Genomic DNA, 20407 nt, shown 5'->3' on the forward strand with positions numbered 1-20407 from the left:
CTGCTCTTCCTGGTGGAGAGCATCCAATCCTGGTTTCATCTGGGCTCTGGAGGAATTAGGATTCTGATCACCCACCCTCAAGGCTCCTCAGGCAAGCTCTTCCCCACCCATCAAGCGTAAGCTCTCAAGTCCTCAATGGGTCTGTTTTCATCTATTTAAAATGTAGGCTGCTGGGCACCTGGGTGGCTCAGTTGGTTAAGCGACTGCCTTCGGCTCAGGTCATGATCCTGGAGTCCCGGGATCGAGTCCCGCATCGGGCTCCCTGCTCGGCAGGGAGTCTGCTTCTCCCTCTGACCCTCACCCCTCTCATGCTCTCTCTCTCATTCTCTCTCTCAAATAAATAAATAAAATCTTTATAAAATATAAATAAATAAATAAAATGTAGGCTGCTTGGGGCGCCTGGGTGGCTCAGTCGGTTAAACATCTGCCTTCAGCTCAGGTCATGATACCGGGGTCCTGGGATCGAGCCCCGAATCGGGCTTCCTGCTCAGCGAGGAGTCTGCTTCTCCCTCTCCCTCTGCCCCTCTCCCTGCTCATGCTCGCTCGCTCTCAAATAAATAAATTTTTAAAAATCTTTAAAATGAAAATAAAATGTAGACTGGAGGCTAAAAGTGAAGCAGCTTCGTTCATGCCACAGGCACTTTGTGAATTTGTTCTTGAAGAAATTCCTGACTAATCACTGTGGTCCTGGGTGGGTTTTGGGGGGGTGCTGTTCACTGGCTAGCATGGGGTACAGTTGGACCCAGGCCAGGAGATGCATAAAAATCGGGGTCCAAGTCAGAACCAGTTCTGCTGCCTCCTTTTCTGCCATCTCCCTGTCCAACCACATAAACAAAACCCCCAAACCACACAACACCCCGTTCTCCCAGCTGTATTTCTTGCCTCCTTATGAGAGCATGCTCCTCTGGGTTAGGGACAGTGTCTGCCTGGCGCATCTGCCCCAGTGCCCAGCATGGCACTTTACCCCTAAAGGTGTTACATCTTGAAGTCCATACTGATGAGAAGGAGAAGAGAAACACCATAGTAACAGCATGTTGTGATCGCGTCCTTTGTGATCGTGAGCCACTCCCTGGGCTGAGCGCTTTACATGCATCATTTTATTCGCACTTCACAACAGCCCTCCGGGGCAGATAATAGTGCAGTCCCATTTTATGTATGAGGAAACGGAGGCCCAGAAAGGTTAGCAACGTGACCGAGGCCACCCAACAAGTACATGAAAGGGTAGAGAATTGAACCCATAACTCCGGAAGCCCGTGATCTAATCTCGACTCCTCTACACGACTTGAAAAGGACTCTTCGCTGCCCAGTGAGAAGCCGGGGGCCCTGGAGGGAAGCAATGCAGCAATATGTCTGCAGGAATAAAGCACTGTGGTTCCGAGGCCCTGGGCCCACCTGCTTGCCCAGCGTCAAATGCTCTGGACGCGGGGGCTGGCCATGCCCAGCATCTACAGAGACGTCTTTAGTCCAGCCCCCGCCCCCCGCCCCCGTGCTGGCTAGAGGGGAACCACAGGCAGGAGACCCCTACCGTTCTGAGGAAGGATGAACAGCTCCTCTGTGACCTGCTTCTTGAGACGGCTGTCATTCGGGGCCTGGGGGCTGGCCGGTGCAGCAGGCTCCTCCGTGGTCCGCAGGGTGTAGTCTGCATAGTTGATGACCTCTGGGGCTGTCACAACCGGCCTGGGTCCATAGATGTCTGGGAACTTGAGGAGGGCTCGGGGCTGGACGGGCTCCGTGGACTTTTTAACATTGAACTACAAACACACATCACTCTGATTAGTCCACGAGAGGACCTCCCGCCTGGGTGCTCCACACAGAGAGGAGACCCCATGACCTAACCTGTCATGAGAGGCAGAGCGAGGCCTGTGGTTCCTTTCTGCTCTTAGGGGTGCCACCCCGGAAGCCGAAATGTTACCTCCAAACCCACCAGAATCCCCGACATCATGAGTGGTGGCAGCCCTGTTCAGCTGTCCCTCCTCCCCGTCCCTTGATCCTCTGCTGTGCTCCCAGGGGTTATCACCCGGGCCACTTGCCTCTGGTCGCTTCCCCCTTCCTCTTCCACCCGGTGGCTTAGAGGTGCCAGGGGTCCCACCACACTTGGAACAAAATCCAAACTCCCAGCAGCAACCTAGAAGCCCTTGCCCGACCCAGCCGTACTCACCTTTCTGACGTTGCCCCAGAATCCTCCCTTCAAACCACTGACCTCCCTGCTTCTCGAACAGGCTGAACTCTTTCTGGGTCTGATTTCTGGCCCCCGACCCCTCCAACGAAACCACCCCCTCCACACCTGCTGTAAATGAAGTCCCTCCCCCACGCCTGTCCCTTCCCTTTCCCCACACCCTGCTCTTTGCCTGATAGCCTTCAGCTCACCCTATACTGTTGTGGTCTTAGGTTGCCCTGTTCGTAGCCAGTCCTGTGTGAGCTCCGTAAGCCCAGGGATTATGTCGTCTTGCTCCTTCTGTGCCCCTGGTGCCTGCGGAGTCTGCTCACAGGGAGTATGCAATACCGAAACTGGCTAGGGCCGCCGTGCTTAGTTGCATGGTTTGTGCACTGCACAAAGGAGCCTAGATGAGAGGCCAGTGGGGGTCAAAATGCAGTCTGTGCACCACTTGCCCAGCTGTGCACCCTGAAGTAGGGGCTTAGTCCCCGGGGAAGGAAAAGCATCTTTTTCTTTACACAAAGGGCCGCTTGCTTGTGAAGCTTTAAGTCTGCAGGGCTGCCTCACACAGACGAGTGGAATCTTCCATCTTTGCCTCCCTTAGGGACTTGAGATATCTGCTACCTGAGGGACTCAAACTTATATACCAGGCAGCAATATCAGAGGTCTGCCCAGTCCCCAGGAAATCAGGGACTGAGGGCCGGACCTGGAGCTCAAAATGCTGGCTGGGTAGCCCACAAAATAGCCCTCAGGTTAGGGCAGGTACAGAGCCGAGGCAGAGTCCCCCGAGAAGCCTCCTGCCTCCCTCGCCGGTCCTCCTGTCTCTCCCCTCTCTGTGGCTGCTGGACGGGCCAGCCAGGGGTCAAGGCTGCTTCTTCCAGTGACAGGGGTGACCCAGGGGCTGGGGCGTGGGGGCAAGAGGAGGGGAGGGGGTAATGCAGTCCTGGAGGGGGACAGCACTTACAAGTTCACACTGTTTCAAAGAGTGTGTTTACAGTGTTTGCACACTCTACATTCCACTATCCCGGGATAAATCCTGGACATTCTGCCCTCACTGCCACTCTGTCCCCGACCGTTCTCGAGGGAGGCTGGACCTTGGTGACAAGGCATTCTTAACTCATGCACTGGATAGCACCAGGGCTCCAAGGGCCAGAGACAGGAGCTGCTGTCTCCTGGCCACCATGCAGGTCGCTGCCCTTTTTCTCCCGAACTCCCTAAGGGACTTGGAGGGGGTGAAACACTTCATTCCTCTCTCGGAAACGCTCTCCAGCCGATGACAGTACAACCAAGCAGGGCACCTCTATCCCGACCTCTGCTGAGCGTGCCTGCCACGGGCGGGCTCGAAAAGCAGTTCTGACTTCAGTGGAATGAAGCTGCCCATGAGCAGACAGTGGGGGTGGCAGCAGGATTATCTTAGATCAGCCTGGCCCCAAAGCCCACTGCCACTGTGGCTCCCGACCCCCTTCCCACCCTCCAGCCTTTGCCAGGCCCAACACCCACCCGTCAGAAACGTTTGTCGCTGTTAGACACAGTGGGACCCGTATGATTTGCAAAATCAGGTCCCCTTTGCACCCCCATCCCATTGACCGTGTCACTGGGCATCAAGGGGCCTGGCTCCTGGTGCTGACTCGACCGCCAGAGCTGAGCAACTCTTGGCGGGTCATTTCACCTCTCTGAGGGGTCCCCTCGAGGGACAGGTGATTTCAAGGCTGGTTCCACTCCCACATTCTGAGCTCCGAAGAGGTGGGAGACACAGCTCTTGATTTGCAGGTGCAGGTGATCTGGGGAGTCGATCACCCACTGGACAGTAAATAACAGGTGTATTTGGCAGTTGGGGCAGCAGTTACCGAAGTGGGCAGCAGGCAGACTGTGTATGTGGCCACGGGGAGGGGGGGAGCGGATGGTGCATGCAGGGGGCAAGCAGGGGTCTGGGAGGCCAGGGAGGGCGTCAGGGAGGAGTTAGGGCATGAGCTAGACCTTGAAGGAGGGGCGATTGGAAAGCGGGGTGGCGAGTCGGGGGGTTGGGGGGAGGCTGTGCTCCTGACTTGAGCAATGACTGATGTCCCCATGTCTTTTTATCCTCCACAAAGTGGCGCCCACCTCCAATATTTCATCCAAGTCTGGGTTATCTTTGTTATACTATCGCACAATGAAGAAACAGAGGCTCGAGGAAGTTCAAGGTCATATAACTTACAAGTGGCGTATAATTGGGCCTCCAGATACTTTGACTCCAAATTTGCGTCACTTCCACAGCCCTGCAGCTGCTTCTCAAAAAAAAAAAGTCCCCGCGTGTCTTGGACGCTGAACGCTAAGTGGTGACGGCAGCTTCCAGGTACGGGCCCCTGCTGTTCCCTCCTGTTCATCAGCCCGAAGGCGCTCAGCTTCCCACTGGCTGATGGACACCCAGCCCCTTCTCGGAGGCACCCTATCTGTCACTTGTTGGGTCCAGGACTAAGGTTGTTTGGCTGGTTTGGGGGATATTTTTATGGTTTTATATTCGATTTCATCCCAGTTCAATCATTTCAGAAGAGGCCTATGTTGATTGATTTCCAGTTTGATCAAACTTGGCTGGTTCTGCATTTTTCATGGGAAAATAGTCATCGGGCTCATTTCTGAGTGAGGTTCGCTCCGTGTTGCCTCAAGTCTCCGCAGGGCCTGGGTCGGCCTTCCTCCCTACTCAGTGGGTCTTAATTTGTGTGCCTCTGATGAGCTCAGGAGCCTGTGACAAGAGCTTAAGATGCAGCCCCAGGGCACAAAGTTGGGGTTTTCTTGGGTGTCCGCCAATATCCACCGCCTCCATGCTGCCTTTCCTCCAGATCACCAGGTTTTCCGAGTCCCACCGTAGCCCCAGCTGTGGGGTGGCGGGGGGTGGGGGTACCTGTTTAGCCTGATCTTATCAGGTCTTGGGTGCTGTTTCCACTACGGGTTGGCACCTGTCCTGGAAAGCCTACCCAGACAGAATGGAAGGACTTGCATTTCACAGTAAGAGATGAGATCCTCTCCCCGGCAGGACAGGAAGCCCGTGGCCCTATCTAGCGATGACAAGATGAGCCAGCCTTAGGGCAAAGTTGACATGGTGGACAGCAGGATGGAGAGAAAAAAGGAAGCTGTGTTTCCAGTGACAGTGTCCTCAAACCACTGAGTCAACCAAGCCTGGTATCTCACCTCTGCACCGCAAGTCACACGAGCTATATGGTCCTTACTGTTTACGCTGGCTGGGATCGGGGTCTTTGGGATTTGCAGCCGGGAGCCTCCTGAACTGAGGCACTGCATTGTTCATGAGCATCCCAGGACACCACGACTGGTGCAGAGAAATGCCTCGGGTAAGGCACCGTTCCCGATTCCTGAATGTCGCGGCATCCGGCCGAAGGCAAGTCCCTGCCCCGCCTCGGTGAGAGCCCGTGTGGACGAGAGCTCCCTGAAGTGCAGAGTGATTTATAGGCCTTCACTGGGCCCAGAGCAGAGTCTGATGGCCTCTATAGGTCTCTCCAGGTAGGAAAAGCACCGGCTGATTACCTATCCCGTTCTCTCGTCCAACCTTATTTATTGCATTTCAAAAGCCTTGTTCCACCACATCTTTCCAGTGCGTCTATGTTTCCACTTTTAACAGCTGGGACTTCAGTGCCCAAGAAGCAGGAAAGAGGTTTGGGAGTGAGGGAGGGGGGCTGAGAAAGCACCCTGAGTGGGGCGCAAGCAAGAATGGCCAGGAGGGAGGCGCCAGGGGGAGCAGACCCCCCAGAGAAGGGCCTGCGCTCCAGCCTAACCCCACATGGCAAGAGGAGCAGCATTTGGAAGTGGGGATCCTCCCTCCACTGTCCCTTGAATCCAGGGTGGAAATATCGGTGCTGAATGAATCAGGGAGAGTTTTGGGGGCGCGGGGCAGACGTTCAACAATGAGGGAAGGCCCCATGTGCTGGCATGACAGGTATGGGGACAGGAGGCCCCTCTGATGGGTCTCTGCATATCCTCCTGGCCTCGTCTGTCTCTGGGGCCTCAGGCTGCTTGTTCCTGCCCACCATGGACTCTAAGCGGCTTCACCAGGTCTTGTGTCACGCCCATCCCACTCCCCTCTTGCCACCTGTCCTGGGGCTTCTTGGTGGTGGATGAGGCGTGTGAGACACCCAGGGACACTCTGGGCCCGCCCAAGGGCAACCCCGATGTGCCAAGAATTAACACTCCACAGGGTCAGGGGCCCAGGGGGGCTTGATCATGGGGAGCTGGAAGCCAGACCTGAATTCTTCTCCTCTCCTCCTTCTTACACCTCCCAAAAGTATCTTCAGTCACCTCTCGGAAGATGACACTCCAGCAATCGCCCTTGATGCCAGGTGGTGGCCAGCTCAGTCACGCCCCTGCGTGTGGCCTCCTCCTCCCCTCCCTCCTACATCTCTTCGCACTTCCTGCTGAAGAGCAGCATGGACGCCTCAGGGCAGGCTCAGCTTTCCCTAATCCAGCCTAAGACAGATGGCAGGCGGAGGGGGGCGAGCCTTCATTTAATGAACAAATATTTATTGAGCCCTACTATAGGCCAGGTCCTATGCTAAGTGTTAGGAACACAGACGTGAACAAGACAGATGCTGTCCTTCCCTTATGGGGCCTGTGTGGGAAAAAGAGAAATTTATTATGCAGTTAATGATCTGTAAACAAACGCTTAACCTTACCAGAGCCGTTAGAAGACCTCTTTCGTGACATGATTAATTTTTTCACCTAAGACTGTTTATTAAATTGGGCTTTTGTGCTAGGGCATTCATCCTAAAGCATTGCAGCACCCAGGAAGCTACGGGTGGGCTACGGGTGGGCGAAGCAGACCCCAGCAGGGAAAGGGGATGGTTGGCTTCATCCCTTACACTTGAACTTAAAAAAGGGAGAGGACAGAGGCGAGAGAGTCAGACATAGAGCATTTGGATTATGTCAAACACAGATCACTGCATCTGGGGTCTGCAGCTAAGCAGAGCAAAGCCCCCCTCCGGCGGGGTCGGAGAAAGGAGCCCGTCAGCCTCTGTCCCTCTGGACCCTGACGCTGCTGGTTATGTACACTGCCATGCAGCCCAGAGTTTGAAATGGGGCCTGGTGGTCAGGTGTTCAAGCTTCAGAACAAGAGCGTGGCTGGAGCCCACGTTCTGCCAATTACATGCCATATGATCTTGGGTCTGATTCATGAACCTCTCTGTGCCCCCAGTTTCTTCATTTGTAAAATGGGGATGCTGACAATAACACACCTATTTCCTGGGGTTGGACGGAGGATTAGCTAAGTGAACCGGGGTAAAGCTCTTAGCACAGAGGTGAGCATAACAACCCCTCAACAAACGTTAGAAATACTCGTTTGACTCTGGAGTCTAGACCAGTGCTATGCAAGGTGGGGTTCGTGCATTGGGGTCTGCCCATGAACTCTTCTGTGATGAGATGAGTTGATGTTAAAATGAAACAAAACAGGTTCTTCTCCCCCAGATGGTGTGAGCTCTGGTGTAGACCAAGCTAGAGCCACTGGGGCAGGGGGCCCGAGAGGCCTCCTGGGCCCCTCACCTCCTGGATTGCACCGCTTTGTGAAATTCTCTTCCCCTAAGTGTGGGCTGGACCTCGTGACTTGCTTCTGATGAAGAGAGTATGTGATGAGATATCACATGGGAGATTAAGTTGCAACAGAATTAGATTTCATCTTGTCTGCACCCTCTGACAAGCAGACTGTGATGTTGAGAGCTGCCTGGGGAGCCTGGGGAAACCCGGCTGGCTAGGGAGGGAGAGTGGCCCATGAGGAACTGAATCCTGCCAACAACTTGGAAGTAGGCCCTGCCCCAGTCGGACCTTGGGATGATCGCAGCCCTGGACGACGCAGCCCTGAGCCGGACAACCCGGCTACATCAGGACCAGATTCTTGACCTTCAGACACTGCAGCCTGGTGTTATTTTAAGCCAGTAATTTGGGGGTTGATTTGTTAGGCAGCACTATATAACTAATACATCTGTTTGGGAGACTTTTCCAAGAAGGCATAAAAATGAGCAACTACTACACATCCACTGAAATGGCTAAAATGAAAAATGGCAACATCAAGTACGAGCAAGGATGGGAGACAATAGGAATGTTCATACATTGTTTGGAAGGGAAAATAGGAAACCACTTTGGACAACTGGAAGTTTCGGACAAGGTAAACTTCTATCTACCCTATGGCCCAGCAATTGCTCTCCTGGGTATTCATCCGAGGACAATGAAAATATATGTTTACACAAAGACTTATCCATGAATACTGGTAGTAACTTTACTCATACTGGCCCCACACTGGCATCAGCCCATGTGTCCTTCAACAGGAAAATGGATAAGTAAATTGCGGCCTATTTTCATGATGGACTACTCCTCAAAAATAAAAAGAAATGAATTATGTGTACGCTCGACAACAGAGAAAAATCACAAAAATGTGCTGAAGGAAAGAAGGCACCATACGTAAGAATATATACTGCGTAATTCAATTTATATCACTAGTGCTTAACTCGGAGGACACTGGCAATGATTGGAGCCATTTTTGCTTGTTACAACTGGCAGGTGGAGGCTGTTCCTGGGTGGAGGCCAGGAATGCTGCCAACCATCCTCCAACGCACAGGACAGGTCCCTACAACAAGGACTTATCCAGCCCAAAATGTCAGTAGTGCTGACTGAGAAACATTGATTTACACGTAGTTTTAGAACAGGTAAAACTAATCAATGGTGATAGAAATCAGAAGAGTGGGTGCTTCTGGGAGAAGCGAGAGGTAAGAGGCATGTCAGAGGTGTGGTTACAGCCTACAGGATAAATATTTGTCAAAACAGATGAAGCTATACACTTAGGATATGTGCATTTCACTGCATGTGAACTGTACCTCGCTAATAATTTAGACAGAGAGAGGTGGATATAGATACACACACACCTCAATCCAAATTGCTGCATTAGGCTTTCTGAGATGGGTATAAGAATCTGAATGTTCAAGGAGCACCTGGGTGGCTCAGTCGGTTAGACATCTGCCTTCGGCTCAGGTCATGATCCTGGGGTCCTGGGATCGAGCCCCACGTCGGGCTCCTTGCTCAGCGGGGAGCCTGCTTCTCTCTCTGCCTGCCACTCCCGCTGCTTGTGCTCTCTCTCTCTCTGTCAAATAAATAAAATCTAGAAAGAATCTGAATGCTCAGCAAGTTTCCCAAGTGATTCCTACATACAGCCAGCTCAGAACTATCTGTGGACTTATACATAGGATCCACCGGTCTCTGGATCAGCGTTTCTCAAACTTCCCTTCCAAAGCAGCTCCAGAGGCAGAGAAAGTAACACATACCCCAGAGAGAGGGAAGTCTTCTGGAGCAATTGGGAATCTTTCTTGAAATCTCCAGTTCTATCATTAAAATTCCTGTGAGTTTTGTATTTGGCGCCATGTGATTGTTTAAGGACAAAAATGTTTTAAATTATCACCAGGAAGGAAAAGTTGCCCTTGTTTATTTTGTGACTTGAGATATTTCCCAGGACACCGGCTCCGCCTCCAACACACTCACGTGCGCACGCTCTTGCACACGCTCACGCTCACACATGTGCGCACGCTCTTGCACACGCTCACACACACACATGCACGCTCTCCCCTAGTGGAGAAGCAGGATTCTCTCCCTAATGTCTGGACAATGGGCAGTAAGTCCATTAGGTCAAACTAACAGAAATAGTCATTTTTGCCTCTAGGGAAGGACCAACTCCTGGAGGCTGAGTCTGTGAGTGGGAAGTCCTTCCAGCTATCCAGATAACTCTCCCAGAGAGAATTTGGGGTGCAGCCATAGAGGCTCTTAACCAGCCCAAAGGCTTGATCCCCACTGCCCATTCCCTCTAGAGAGCATCCTCACACACACCTACAACTGGGTGAAGCTTCCTGGTTAACAAGCTGCTTGTTAACAGCCCCGTATTAGTCAGGCAAGGCCACCGCTATGTAAGAAACAACCCCCACACCTAAATGGCTGAGCACAATAAAAGCTGATTTCTTACAGTCTTAAAGGCTCCACTGACCCTTCTCCAAACTCGGAATGCCAGCCTCTTCCACCTTGTGGGTCTGCCCCCTGTGCCCTGCACTGTTCAGATATGAGCTCACCGAATCCCCACAATAACCCTATCAGGAAGTATTCCTAGGATCAATCCCATTTTCCAGATAGGAGGCACCACCAGCTGGTGAGTGGTAGGGGCTCAATTCAAACCCAGGCAGACTCACTCCAGAGCCCTACACTGAACTGCTCTGCCCTGCTCCTGGCCCCTTTCTCACCTCCTCTCATCTCCAGTCATACTTTACCAAAGCTCACCGGGGTTTTCCTGCCACAGAGCCTGATGCCCAGGCCACCGGGACCCCAACTCTGGCCCCTACGCACCCTTTAGGCAGAGGAACAGGGTTGTAAGTGCTGCTTCCCGCACGTGGATGTGCATAATTCCCACCTGCAGGAGTGAAAAATTCTGATTTTTCTGAAACCCCAAGGCCCGGGGGTTTGATTCCGTGGTGGCAGGTACAGCCTGGGGAACCTGCATGTCTGTGAAGCTCCCCAGCATGACTGTAATGTGGGTGGTCCCTGAGGCCCATGTGGGAACACCCTGGTTTCAGAAAGGCCTCAGAAATCTGGGTGGGATAGGTGTAGAAATGTCCTCTTGTGCGGTGAGCCACTCCTGGGCACAACCTCCCTGTCTCTCAGCAAGTCCCCTGGGCTCCCCAGTTCCTTGTCGGATAGATCTCCCACTCCAGGGGAACTGTTGGTACCAGATCTCTACTTCTTAGAGGCTTATGGGCAAATCCACAGGGTCAGGTCCCCGGGGGGAGGTTGTACTCTGGGCGGGGTGGGGTGGGGTGGGGTAGGGGGGGAGGCATACTTCCAGCTGCGAGGTTGAAATTCAGTTTGAAGGAACAGCTCGTCTTCAGGTCCAGGCGCCACACAGTGTTTCCATGGCAACCCAGCCACCGCTCCATCTTTCAATATCCCTTCCAACACCTCCTCTTCTGTTTGTTGCAAGTCTGTGTCCCTGATCCCTTTTCAACTCCCCCTCCCTTGGGACTCACTTGCTACTTTCTTTCCCCTCCTTTGTTATTTTAAAATCTAAAAAGGCTAGTTTGTGGTCCACCCAGAACATGCCCTGACCCCTTGCTGGTACAGAATGACAGACCGACCACGAGGTGCAACAGACAAGGTTTGTCCGTGAATTAGCCTCGCTGTCGGTTGCGTAAATGTGCCTCTCGGCCGGACAAGAACGAGACTCAACTGAAAACAGCAGCCAGCCCAGTGCCGACCCTTTCTCTGCTGGTCGTCATTTATCCAATCATTTGTTCAACATCTATGAAATCTCTAGATGCTGGTCAGCAGCAGGAACAACACTGTCCGGTCACTTCCCTTGTGGAGTGAGCATCACCAGGGAAGTAGAAAGCAAGAAGTCACTAGATGCAAAAAAGGCAATCTCAGGGACAAATGGTTATGGGGGGTGGGGGGAGGGGAAGTGGTGTCCACTTAGAATGTGAGGGTCAGGAAAGGCCTTCTGAGTTAAAACTGGGGGGCAAAAACCCTCTCTAGCACTAATCATGTGTCGGATACAGGTATAAGTGGTTTACCTGGAGGGTTCCATTTAAACCTCACAACCTCTTGAAGAAGGTGTTCTTAATTATCCCCACTTTACAGAGGAGGACACTGAGGCACAGAGGGCCAAAGTCTGAAGTCCCACAGTTCCCTGGATGCAGAGCTGGTATTCGAACCCCAGCACATGGCCATGGAGCCTGCAGGCATTACAGCTTGACCATGAACTTCCTTGCCCGGGTGAGACCAAGGAACCAAAGATAACGATGGTCTGTTATCTTTCTAAGGTGTTGGGCAGATCTAAGGAGAAGGCACCGGGGCCGGAGGACAATGTCCCACCCCTGCCCTCTGACCCCAGCTATCCGTACATTCATTCCATCGATCACTGTTTGAGACTGAGAACCTGACGTGACGGAGCCCACAGCAGACACGGGTCCCAGCCCTTGCACACTGTGTGTGGGGAGAGGAGCGGGCAGTGGGGGGTTCGTATAATAATAAACACTGTGATGAGATCAGCAGTGCGAGACAGATTCTTAGAGGAGCACATCACATCACCTGGGGGCGGATCTCAGGGTGGGTGGTAGGCGTTGAAAGGAGGAGATTTTCAGGAAGATTTTGAGGCTCTAACTTTGGGTTGGGCACTCCCCCAAGTAGGAACAGTGGTTTGGCGGTGGAGGGGTGGGAGAAGGGCATTCTGGACTGAGGCTGTGGCTTGAAAGTCGACAGTGTGTGCAGAAAACAGTGGGGACAACTAAAGCCTAAAGCCCCATGAGCAGAGGAGGGACGGTGAGTGTTGCGGTTCTCCCAACATTTCCAGCGTAAACAGAATTCAAAAAACAAAACCATTCTGTGGGACCAAAAGCCACAAAGTGGCAAGACCCTGCCTAGAGATTTCCTTCTCCTAGGGGGTCCCCACGTTAACTTCATCAGTCAATCACAATGGCTGAATGGGCAGCATGGCTGCCACCTCTGGACCACTCTGGACTTCGAGATGCTCCTCGAAGCACCACAGACATTACCTCACACAACCTCACACAACCCTATAGATAAGTGCCTAATAGTTTCCCTACTCTACACCTTCATATTAATAAATAAAAACAGCCTAATTCTTTACAAAGGAGGAAACTGGGGCTCAGGGAGTTTGAAATTTGTCCAAGATCTTACAGCTAATGTATGACTGCTCTGGACTTGGAAGCCAAGTCCCCCCAGAGCCACGACTGCTGACCACAACAGGACACAACATGGTTCCCTGGGGGCCGTCTCTGGATACCACCCATAAACAGGTGGAAATGGAGATGTCCAGAGAGTTTGCTTTTGATTTGCTGGCAGGTGCCATATCATTAGACTGATAACCCCACTCCCCTCCCCACCCAGTTGTCTGGGGTTTTTTAATGAAGTGTCTGGATGTTTGGGCAGCAGCTTTGTTACCGCTCTCAGTCTTGAATATGGGCTTGACATTCTTTGTGCCGAAAATGTGTCTGTCTCTGTCTTTGTGACAGGAGCTAAGACAATGGCAAGACTATGTTGTAAGCTCATCAGCATCCAACCTAAGCGTTGTTTCGAAGCCAGGATGTTTGAAAGGTCAGAGAAAACCCCTCTGGTCAGTAGCCTGTGGCTCAAACTCAGTCTTGCCACCCCATCCAGCCCATCCTCATTCTTCATCTCCAGCCGCCATAGCAGGGCTGCGGCCATAGTGCCAATGGGATTGACTCCAAGCCCAATCTCAGCCAAACTTTAACTGTCAGAACTTTTGCCCCCCACACCCACCGTCTTGGTTTCCCGGGGCCTTCAAAGTCTTTCTGTGAAACCATGTCCATGTCTAGAAGGAAGATCTCAGTCTTGCCTCATCAACAATTTCTGTAGGATGAGAACACAGATGTTTAATGTTGGTTTCTGTGGCCTTAAGCAACTGTCCGTTTGAATACTTAAAGACTTTTTTTCTCAGTTTCTTATCTGTGGGGGCCACGTCTCTAATGTTGGAACGTCATTTTGGCATGAAAGACTGAGAAATCTGGTTATACGCCAGTTTCCTTGACATTGAATTCCGGATCATCTTTCAGAACAAGCTACAGGATTTTTTTATTCTAAGATGCTTGACAATTGATGAAACTATTGACAAAGGCAACAGTGTTTAACCTTGTTGTTAAGCCGATACATTACAAACATGAGCTAAGGTACTGACATTTGATACTTTTTTTTTTCCCCACTTAAAAAATCAGAGCACATTCAAGGTTATTCTCATAATAATGCCTCCTTCACACATTTGCATTCTGATAAGCTTTTCGGAGTGGGAGGGAAAGGAGGTAAATTCTGTAAAACCCCTGAGCATGGGGATGCCATCCATCACAGGTGATTCCTTGCTGCACACACGTGCAGAGAACCGCTAAGTGAGGACATCCATCCACTTCTGGGCAGACACTTGGAAAGCACCTCATTTTCCAACCCGGTGGTTTAGAAAACAGCCCAGTTGTAAAGTGGCTTCAAAACAGGACAGTGACTGTTTTACCAGATCCTCCTTATATTTTGGTTTTAAGCCCAAACCCTCCAATTTCTCGCCAGTAACACAGAAATCTGCACGCACTTGTCGCCCACTATGTACTCACCCACCCTTAAACCAACGCAAGATACGTGAATAAGTCCCTGCCATCAGGAAGTTCACTATGCCATGGTGGAGACGAGATATTTCATACATGAGAAAGACGAACCGCTTATGTTAGAATTCTCCTGTGCCCCTGGCAGACCTGACTAATTGGTTAAAACATTCTTTAACTGCCCTGCTCAGACAGGGCCTGTTCTGCTCAGGGCTCCGGGAAGCCACTAGAAATGAATAAAAATTGGTATACAAGATGAAAGCTAGATGCTAGATGCTTTCCCTGATGCACGCGTATAAAAAGGTAAGTAAGTATTAAAGGTAATTTCAAAGGGCCATATGTCTTGACTACGTGCTGCAAAAGTCTATGGAGGAGGTCCTCATCGTTTGTGAGGTCAGAGGGGGCTTCCAGCAAGAGAGGCTTCAGCCCAACATTCAAGGATAACTATGGACAGGAAAGGCAGGGGTAGCTCAAATGGAGAGAGTGAAACAATGTGGACAGAGGGGTGCACATCTGGGGCCCAGGGAGTCTGGCAAACCAGCTGAAGAGAAATATTGGCCGGTGTGACACAGAAGGGAAATCCAGTGGGTCTGCGAAATCAGAGAAATTGATTTGCAAAGGAATGGTGAGGTCAGGCCATGAAGGGTCTCGAATACCCAGCAAAAGATTTTGAATTCTAGTTAATAAACAGTGGAGAGACACAGCCAGATGGTGAACAGGAGAATGATATGAGCACTCCTTTCAGTAAATCAGAGTAGCAGGTGCATGCAGGAGGGACTGGAGGCGAGAAGGCCAGCCCAGAGCCAGGTGAGAGGAAGCGAGGGGCTGGACCACGGTCTACCTGTCTCGATGAGAGAGGGAGGCAGCATGCGCAACAAATCCCCAAGGAAGATTCGACAGTGCTCACGGGTGGAGCGGCGTGTAGGCAGAGGGAGGAACCTGAGAGAGCTGCATTAAGAGAAAGGCACCCCCTTCACTACCCATCAGGGCTCCTTTCCTGAAAAAGCATTATCTCTGAGGGTCACTGAACGTCTACAGCCACAGAAACGATTGGGCAACAGATCATTTCTTCTGTGTGACTTTCGTGAGAGATTGCAAGGCGCAACCTCCAAAGAGCTGCCTCTGACGTCCCCTCCGGGCGGTCACCCGGGCCAACCCCAAGCTGCGGAGGATCAGCCCTAGGCATATGCTCACTTTTACATGGGCCGCAGACCCACTGGATTTCCCTTCTGTGTCACACGGGCCAACATTCCAACAGGTTACCAACTGTCACAAAACTGGGATTTGGTTATGGAAGGTCAGTAATACCGGAGTGTTGGGCTCCAAGTTACTATCAATGTCAAATAGTTTTCCTCGGCTCATGTCAAGCCTTTTGAACTGAGAAAAACAGCTGAACTTTCCTACCCACACAAGCTCCAAGATGGGCAGGGCACCCCGTTAGAGGCTAGACCCAATGGAAACTACGCCAGAGGCTGGACCAAACAGAAACCAGGCGAGAGGCTAATGAAAGCGGTTTCTAAACAATGAAGCCTTGTGCAAACAGGGCCTGATCATTGTTGACTCTGACCTTTGCCAATTTGTATCCCCCGCAGACTCTCCCTTTGTTATTATTAATTATCAGGGTTGGTAATAATAGCTAACATTGATTGAAAACCCTATCAGCAAGGGTCTGGGCAGGAACAGAAGGCACGTCCAAAGTGGCCATTGAGGAGAGTTTCATAAAGCAGGTATTTACAAAGGTGGGGGAGACAAAGGAAAACAATATGGAATGGAGACTCTTCTGGAGGCAGGAGTAGCTGGGCACTGTTCACAGCCCTAGACCAGGCCTTCTAAGACTGGGGCACGGGGACGGGGAGGTTAGGAAAAGGGGGTAAGTTTGGGCGGGAGTGGCAGCGAGGGGAGGAGGATGCAGAGGGTGGTCTGGATGCCAAGGGGCAATATCCAGCGTGGCCCTTAAGTTCTGGGCACGGCCCTACCCGGATTATCTGATTGAATCCCCACCATTCGGTAACAATGACACGGTTCATAGACAGCCACACTGAGGCACAGACAGGTCAAGTCACTAGGCGGCCACCACACAGCAAGCAAGGGGCAGACTGAAACTGGAACCCAAAGCCCGAGTGCTTCATGGCCTCCACTCATCTCGTGCGTCACATCCAATCAGTTTACTAGAGTCATTTTAATGACAACTTAATTATTAATACTATATATTAATCCAATAACCATCTCATGGGCTGTTGCAATTGGTGAGGCTTCCCAAAGGCCGCCTGGAGGAGTCACAGGAGCTGGGTTTCCCGCGGCGGTGGCAGCCAGAGTCACCCTTCTGCTCCTGAGGAGGCCAAGGGCCCTGGCGTGACTCTGCAGGGACACCCTGTGCACTTGGGGCGGTTGCCGGGATCTCAGGCAGTGGCCCAGGGAACTGCAAACACACCAGTGGCCTCGACCCCGCCTTCCAGACACTAAGCCGCAGGTACAGCTCACCGCAGCACGCAGCTGGCCTGATCCGCCCTGTGGCCTTCAGGAGTCACAGATTCAAGGCGCCCCTTCCTTAGAGTCTGGCGTTGCCCTAAAATGAAGAATTCCAGGAACACCCGAGGGCAGGCAACTGCTGACTTAACTAGCTGCTGACTCGTCTGGTCTTCCTAAGAATTCAAGTCTGTCAATTGTTCACCGTACCTCGGCGCCCTCACCCTGCCTCTCCCCGCCTTGTGGGGGGACTGAAGGATGCTTCTGGCACCTGTGACCCTGGGGGACACAGCCCTCAGGGCGCCCGTGGCCACGGCCCCCTCTTCCAGCCGCGGCCAGAGCCCCCCCCCACTGCTGTTCTCCCATCCCTAAGGAGCCTTCAGACCAGGCAGCCCTCTGCTTTCTCTCCCCTTTCTTCCCTTGGCAACCTTCCCCATTTGATTCCACGGGCCATCGTTTCAACAACACCTTTTCAGAGTCTAAAGACCCCCTGCCTTCCAGCCCTTCCCTGACGCCATGTGGCAAAAGCCCAACGTTGGATGAACCCGCTACACCACGATGCCTGCGCCCAACAGTCCTGCCCTGCGGGAGGGTCGCTCCGGGGGGGTGGTCCCGTGACAAATTCATGGTCAGCAACCTCAAACTGGCTCCCAGCCCCGCCCCGCAATCCTACCGTTTCCCTAACTCCTTCCCCGAGCCCACGTTTTGGAATCTGTCTATCGCCTCAGGCTTCTTCCACAGACAAAAAGGAAGCCAAGAGAACAGAGGCCCCTTCGTGTCCTGCTAACGGACATACACCTGCTCTCCCTCGGCCGGAGGGATGTTGTGGCCGCCCCCGCCCTGTGACACCGCGGGAGGTGCAGCCCTCGCTCTCCGCCTCGGGGACCAGCCCTTCGGTCCGAGCCCGGCACTTGTCCCCACAGCATTTGTGGGAGCCTCACCCCCGTTACTTGCCAGCTCTCTCTTCCTCTCTCTTGAATGTTTACCTTTCTCTTTCAACTGGCTCCTCCGCCACCAGCTTTTAAATGTGCTCAACATTCCACTGGCTTCTTGTCCCCTGCTCAGCCGCTGTCCTCGCCCTTTCCACCCCTTGGCAGCCACACATCTCAAAAGAATCGCCAGGACTTGGTGCCCTCCTCACTTCCTTACTCTCCATCCGTGTGACAAGCCATCCCCAAAGGGCCCCTGTCAGGCCACCGGAAGGTCACTGTTGGTCTCCAAGATCACTGATGACCTTCACCCTCTAATTCCCATGGACTTTTTCAGTCTTCTCTTCCTTGACTTTTCAGTGGCAGGTTCGCGCTTGAGGATTCCCTTCCTCTTAAAAAAGCTTCTTCTCCTGTTATTATTATTCCTCTGACATTACATTCTCTAGGTTCTACTCCTTCCTCTCTGGCCACTCCTCCTTCTCATGAAATGCTGGTGTCGATCAGGACTTCCCAGGCTCTTTTCCCTCTCATTCTGCCCTTTTGCTAGGTGGTCTCAGCCATGCTCATGGTTGCTACCTCTTACAGATGACTCCCCAACATACATCTTCGGCTCCCCAATATACATCACAGCCATACTGTGAGCTCTGGACCTGCCAAACCACCAGCATGATCAACATCTTCATGCAGATAGCACAAAGACTCCTCGTGCTCTCCCTGCACAAAAGGGAACTCATGACTTCAAATCCATAACCTCATTTTTACCGAGTGTTCCCCGTTTTGTTAATTACTACCACCGCCCAGTTGAGTGAGTGAAAACCTCAGATGTCATCCCTAACTCCTCCCTCTTCCTGAAGCCCACACCCAACCCATAGGCAAAACCAGTCGATCTATTTCCGAAACATCCTGCCAATCCACTGCTGCCATCTTATCAACCCAAACCATCACAGTCTTCCTCCGGGCCTTCCCTTGGTCTCTCCACTCTTCCCCCATCTAGAAGGATGGCTTCACAACCCAAATATAGCCATGTCACATCTCACTGAAGACCTTTCAGTAGCTTCCATTGCTCTTGGGATAAATATCCAAACAATTCTGGTGGCCCAGAAGGTCCTGGGTGGCCCTGCCCTGGCCTGACTGGCTCCTTCACCTCGCTCCCTCCTGTGCTCTTTGTGTTCTACCCACTTCGACCTTCATCCAGTCCCTCCTGAGTGATATTTCTTCTTTCCACAGGGCCTTTGCACATGCCCTATGCCTAGAAGATTGCAAATGTCATCCCCAACACCTTTACCTAGTAAATATCACTAACTGTATGTCCTAGGGGTATGCAAGAGAGTTCATTTGGGGTATGGGAAGAAAAAAGCAGAATCTCATTTTATAATTTATTTTTATCTCATTGTTTTAAAAGATCCATTTTGTGCATGTTTTATTATGTATATATTAGTAGAGTAGCATATATATAATATATAGGTATATATATGCTTTATAAAGAATTAAATATACATGTACAATATACATGCTCAATTTTTTTTTTAAATGAAAAGAGTCTCCAAAAATGTTGAAGAGCAGAGCAATAATCAGCTATCACTTCTTGGGAGGACTCCTACCTCCCTTACCACACCTAACACAGCTGTTGATTTGTATTCATGTGTACAACTGTGTGATGAGCATCTCTACCCCTGGAATCTGAGCTACAGCAGGTCAAAGACATTGTCTGTCTGGTTCCTGTAGTGTCCCCAGTGCTCAATGCCTTATATGCAGTAGGTGATCAATAAATATTTTTAAAATGAATGACTATCCCAGAAGCGGTATGTTCATGCTCTCCCTCCCATCCTCATGGAAGCCTTTTCATTTTTCACACCTGGAAGGTTTTCATGGACTCTCTCTTTCCTGCATAGCGAACACACACACAAGTCACTGCTTTCGTAAGAGATCAATAAGAACATGATTTCGAGATACTTAAAATATACTCGGAGCACTGCCAGGTGTTGAGCTGTTGGGTGCTTTCAAAAGTTACCTTACTTAGTCTTTAATATTACCTTAGAGACTGTGATCATCACCCCTGCTTGTTGATGAGAAAAGTGCAATTCACAATGGTCAAGCTCATTTAGCTGGAAAATGGTGGAGGCTACCTTCAAATTCAGGTTTGGGGTCTATGTCTAATCTGCTTGTTACTCTATCTCAGCAGCTTGATCATAAAATGAACATTTTCATTCTAAGAGACAATTTCCTCTTTCGAGTGATCTCAAAAAACTAGATTATTATTAAGTCCTCTAATCCTGGTGGATATCCAAAATCAAATGCAAGTCTACCATGTAGCGGTTCCAAATGGGTTACCAGATCTCACGTCCATTCCTTTTTGTTCTTTGTTTCTGCATGGTTTGCAATGAGGCTGTTGAGCAAAGGGCAACTTAAAGGGTTATCTGTTCACTTGCAAGATAAGAGATGTGCTCCTCAGAGGCCGTGCTGGCAGGACGGTGTCCCAAAGCCCTCCAGATCACGTCGCTGGTTTGCTACGGAGTTTTGTGCCTTGCTGTGCCACGCTGCCATCGCTGTGTCTCTCTGATGGACTTGCCCTTTCTTCTAAATGAAGGGACTGAGCTGAACACGGAAATGCATCTCAGGATGTTTGCAGGTGGACTGTGGGAAGGGACGAGGGGATCTGACACACAGAAAGAGCTGAGAGCGAGCAGAAACCACTCTACACTTAAAGCTGTTTCCATGACGTCTCCTACCTG

The 20407-nt window shown here is 51.4% G+C and overlaps 1 protein-coding gene across 1 annotated transcript in view; it reads right to left on the reverse strand.

The window, feature by feature from the left end:
- The window catches only part of SYT13 (synaptotagmin 13), a 43299-nt gene that overhangs the window by 12191 nt on the left and 10701 nt on the right, over positions 1 to 20407 (reverse strand). The window contains exon 2 of the mRNA XM_032413969.1: positions 1526 to 1751. Within this exon, the coding sequence (XP_032269860.1) occupies positions 1526 to 1751 (226 nt within the window). The remainder of the gene's footprint in view (positions 1 to 1525; positions 1752 to 20407) is intronic.

Source organism: Phoca vitulina, unplaced genomic scaffold (assembly GCF_004348235.1).
Source record: "Phoca vitulina isolate PV1807 unplaced genomic scaffold, GSC_HSeal_1.0 scaffold16, whole genome shotgun sequence".
NCBI classification, from domain to species: Eukaryota; Metazoa; Chordata; class Mammalia; order Carnivora; family Phocidae; genus Phoca; species Phoca vitulina.